Source organism: Vitis vinifera, chromosome 18 (assembly GCF_030704535.1).
Source record: "Vitis vinifera cultivar Pinot Noir 40024 chromosome 18, ASM3070453v1".
In the NCBI taxonomy this organism is placed as follows: domain Eukaryota; kingdom Viridiplantae; phylum Streptophyta; class Magnoliopsida; order Vitales; family Vitaceae; genus Vitis; species Vitis vinifera.
In genome coordinates, this window is record NC_081822.1 from 20,035,412 (window position 1) to 20,038,912 (window position 3,501).

At 35.1% G+C, this 3,501-nt stretch overlaps 1 protein-coding gene across 1 annotated transcript; it reads right to left on the bottom strand.

Moving 5' to 3' along the window:
- Positions 1-1,528: 1,528 nt before the first annotated feature.
- On the bottom strand, positions 1,529-2,320 carry LOC132253135 (secreted RxLR effector protein 161-like). The gene has a single exon (XM_059734539.1). The coding sequence runs from the start codon at positions 2,318-2,320 to the stop codon at positions 1,529-1,531; it is 792 nt and encodes a 263-aa protein (XP_059590522.1).
- Between the last annotated feature and the right edge of the window lie 1,181 nt (positions 2,321-3,501).

The window sequence follows — 3,501 nt, forward strand, 5'->3', positions numbered from 1 at the left end:
TTTGGTTATGTAGATCCTGCTAATACTGGGATCAAAACACAAATACCCTTTAGGGTTGCTGCTGTAGCCAAGGAAAATACATTGGGTAGAACGATAGCATAGTTTGTTTTTATTGTATGGTTTGATATATGGGTAGCATAAATAGCCAAAGGTTTTAAGGTAATGATAATTTAGATTCCAAAAAGAACTTGAAAAGGAGATTGATATTGGAGCACCTTGGTTGATAATCAGTTGATGAGGAAAATGACAATCTGAAAAGCATATAACAAGAATGTGATAGGTAAGAAGGCTTTAGCTAGTAGAGCAAGACTGATTTCCACGACATGTCTGATTTTTTGCTCAACTCTCCCATTATGTTCAAGTGTGTAGTGTAAAATATTTACATAATCACATAGATTAATCATACATGATTAAAGGATACTAACAATAAGAAATCACTGTAAAGAACATACCTGTTTGAGCCATCATAAAAAACCGTGATTTATTGTTGCAACCAAGTCTTCTTCTCTATGATCTTGATAACAGCTATGGTGACTCAATGGGAAAAAAGAAAAACCCTTTTTTTTATCTAGATTAGATAGGGGACTTAGCATAACTCAAATTGGGTTCTCATTGGGCCCTCCCATAATGGGCTTCAATGAGACCCATAGCCTACACTTGCCACTCAACTAAGCTTCTACTCAAAAGATGCAAAACCCAATCCAAAATGTGATCACTAGTTAATTGGGCTCATTATATATAATAGACTATCTATTAACCCGTTTTTTCAAATACAAATTATTCAATTAATGTTAGCCCATATAAAAAATTTTCCAACATTCTCCCACTTGGGCTACATTAATTGTTTTTGAGGATTCAATAAATTCATTTTGAAAATAAGACTCTCGGGTTAAGTAAAGAAAAGTTTATTTTGTGTGGCCACACTTTTTTTTAAAAAAAAAAAAAAAAGAAGTGATAGTCTATAAGTAGCATCTTGTTAAACTTATCCAGTCCAACATGGTCTTAATATTGTACTATGATGGTCTATATGTTAATCTCAACAAACGTAATGCCCCTTATAGTCACGAATATTTATAACCATATTGACATGGGTCGTAAACCCAGTAGTGTAGTAAGAAATCAATGCCAACATGTGATCATCATCTATATGCATTGTTTCTTATCAGTCCTCATTACAATTTACTAGCAAAATGAAATTGTAATTGCAATTTCTCAACAAAATGAAATTGCTGCAATTTCTAAACAATATGAAATTGCTTGACTTTAACAAGTCATATGTCACCAACAATGCACCACAAGATCTCAAAATAGTGGTATTTGTGACATCCAATAGTATACAACTGTAATTCTTAAGGTTCAATATCTCAAGATACCATGTTGTATGTAATTCAATTACGACATGCTATAATATAATACTTAATTATGATGACCATAATAAAAAGATTTTAATTTTGCAAGTTGTAGAACAATAATGATCAATGTTTACACAAAACAATAATTGAAATAAGGGAAATCACAAAAGCTCCCACTAAACCAAAGAATCAAAAGACTTAATGACACCCATATTCACAACATGTTCCTTGAACATTATGGGCTTTAAACCTTTGGTTAGAGGATCAGCTAGCATAGACTCAGTTCTTTTGTCCTTAATCACAATATCTCCTTTCTTCACTAAGTCCTTGACTGTAAGGTACTTGATTTCCATATGCTTAGAACCCGTACTAATCTTATTGTTCTTAGAGTATGACACAACTGCATTATTGTCACAATAAATCACAATGGATCGAAAGATGGAATCAACAACTTGCAACTCTAAAATCAAATTTCTTAGCCAAACAGCTTGAGATGATGCACCATAACAAGCTACGAACTTAGCATATATGGTCGAGGATGCAATTAGGCTCTGTTTGACACTTTTCCATGAAATGGCTCCACCAGCTAACATAAGAATGTATCTTGAAGTAGATTTGCGATCATCAGAACAACCACCAAAATCAGAATCTGAGTATCCAACTACCTCGAGATTATCCACCCTCCTATACACAAGCATAAAATCCTTTGTTCTTTGTAGATATCTCATGACTTTCTTTGCAGCAACCCAATGATCATGTCCAGGGTTCGACAAATATCTACCAAGAACATTAACAATGAAGGCGATGTCAGGTCTCGTACATACTTGTGCATACATCAGACTACTAATGTCACTAGCATAAGGAATACTCTTTATGGCATCCTTTTCCAAATCATTCTTTGGACACTGTTCATTACTGAGTTTATCTCCCTTCACAACAGGTACATCACCAGCTTTGCACGTTTGCATATTGAATCTTTTAAGCACACGATTGATATAGGCTCTCTAAGATAGCCTAAGGAGGTTTCGAGATCTATCACGATAAATCTTAATACCCAACACAAAAAATGCTTCTCCAAGATCCTTCATGTTAAAATTAGTAGACAAAATACGCTTGGTATCATTCAAGAGATTCACATCGCTACTAGCAAGTAGAATGTCATTGATATAGAGAACCATGAAAATGTATTTGCTCCCATTAACTTTCATGTAAACGCACTGATCAAACTTGTTCTCTATAAAACCAAAAGACATCACAATTTTGTCAAATTTCAAGTACCATTGGCGAGAAGCTTGCTTGATACCATAAATTGACCTTTTCAATCTGCATACCATGTTCTCTTTTCCATTTTCCTTAAATCCTTCAGGTTGTGACATGTAGACCTCCTCACTCAAATCATCATTGAGAAAAGTTGTCTTAACATCCGTCTGATGAAGCTCTAATTCAAAATGAGCTACCAACGCCATAACTAGCCTAAAGGAATCTTTGGTAGAGACCGGTGAGAAAGTCTCTGTGAAATCAATGTCCTTTCGTTGTGTATACCCTTTAGCAACCAATCGAGCCTTGTATCTTTCAACATTTCCTTTGTTGTCTCTTTTGGTCTTAAATACCCATTTGCATCCAATGGGTTTATATCCTTTGGGAAGATCAACAAGTTCCCAAACATCATTGTCTGACATAGACTGCATCTCATCTCTCATGGCAATCAGCCATTCATTTGCCTTATCACTACTGAGAGCTTCACAATAAGTAGTAAGGTCCACTTCTTCTCTAATGTCACACTCTCCCTCTCCAAGGTAAACATAATAATCGTTAGATAAGACAGGTCTTCTAGTTCTTTGTGATCTCCTTATTTCCACAGGAGGAATCTCATCCACAATAGGTTTATTTCGACAATGGGGAAATTGACAGTAGCAACTCCTTGCTGAATCCCAGAATCAAAAGCTCCAACATCAAGGTTAATGTTTGAGACTGGCAAAGGTAAAGAAATAACATCCATGGGTTCCACTCTTTCATCTTGTTGAGAGGGTATACTATCAACAACATCCAACTCTAAAAACTTTGCCACTTGAGACTCAACAACTCTAGTGCCACAAGTCGAACAATAAAACTTGTATACTTTTGAGTGACTAGGATATCCAATAAAGTA

Coding starts and splice junctions, on each gene's coding strand:
- LOC132253135 (XM_059734539.1), bottom strand. CDS start 2,320: ATGCAAACGTGCAAAGCTGGTGATGTACCTGTTGTGAAGGGAGATAAA.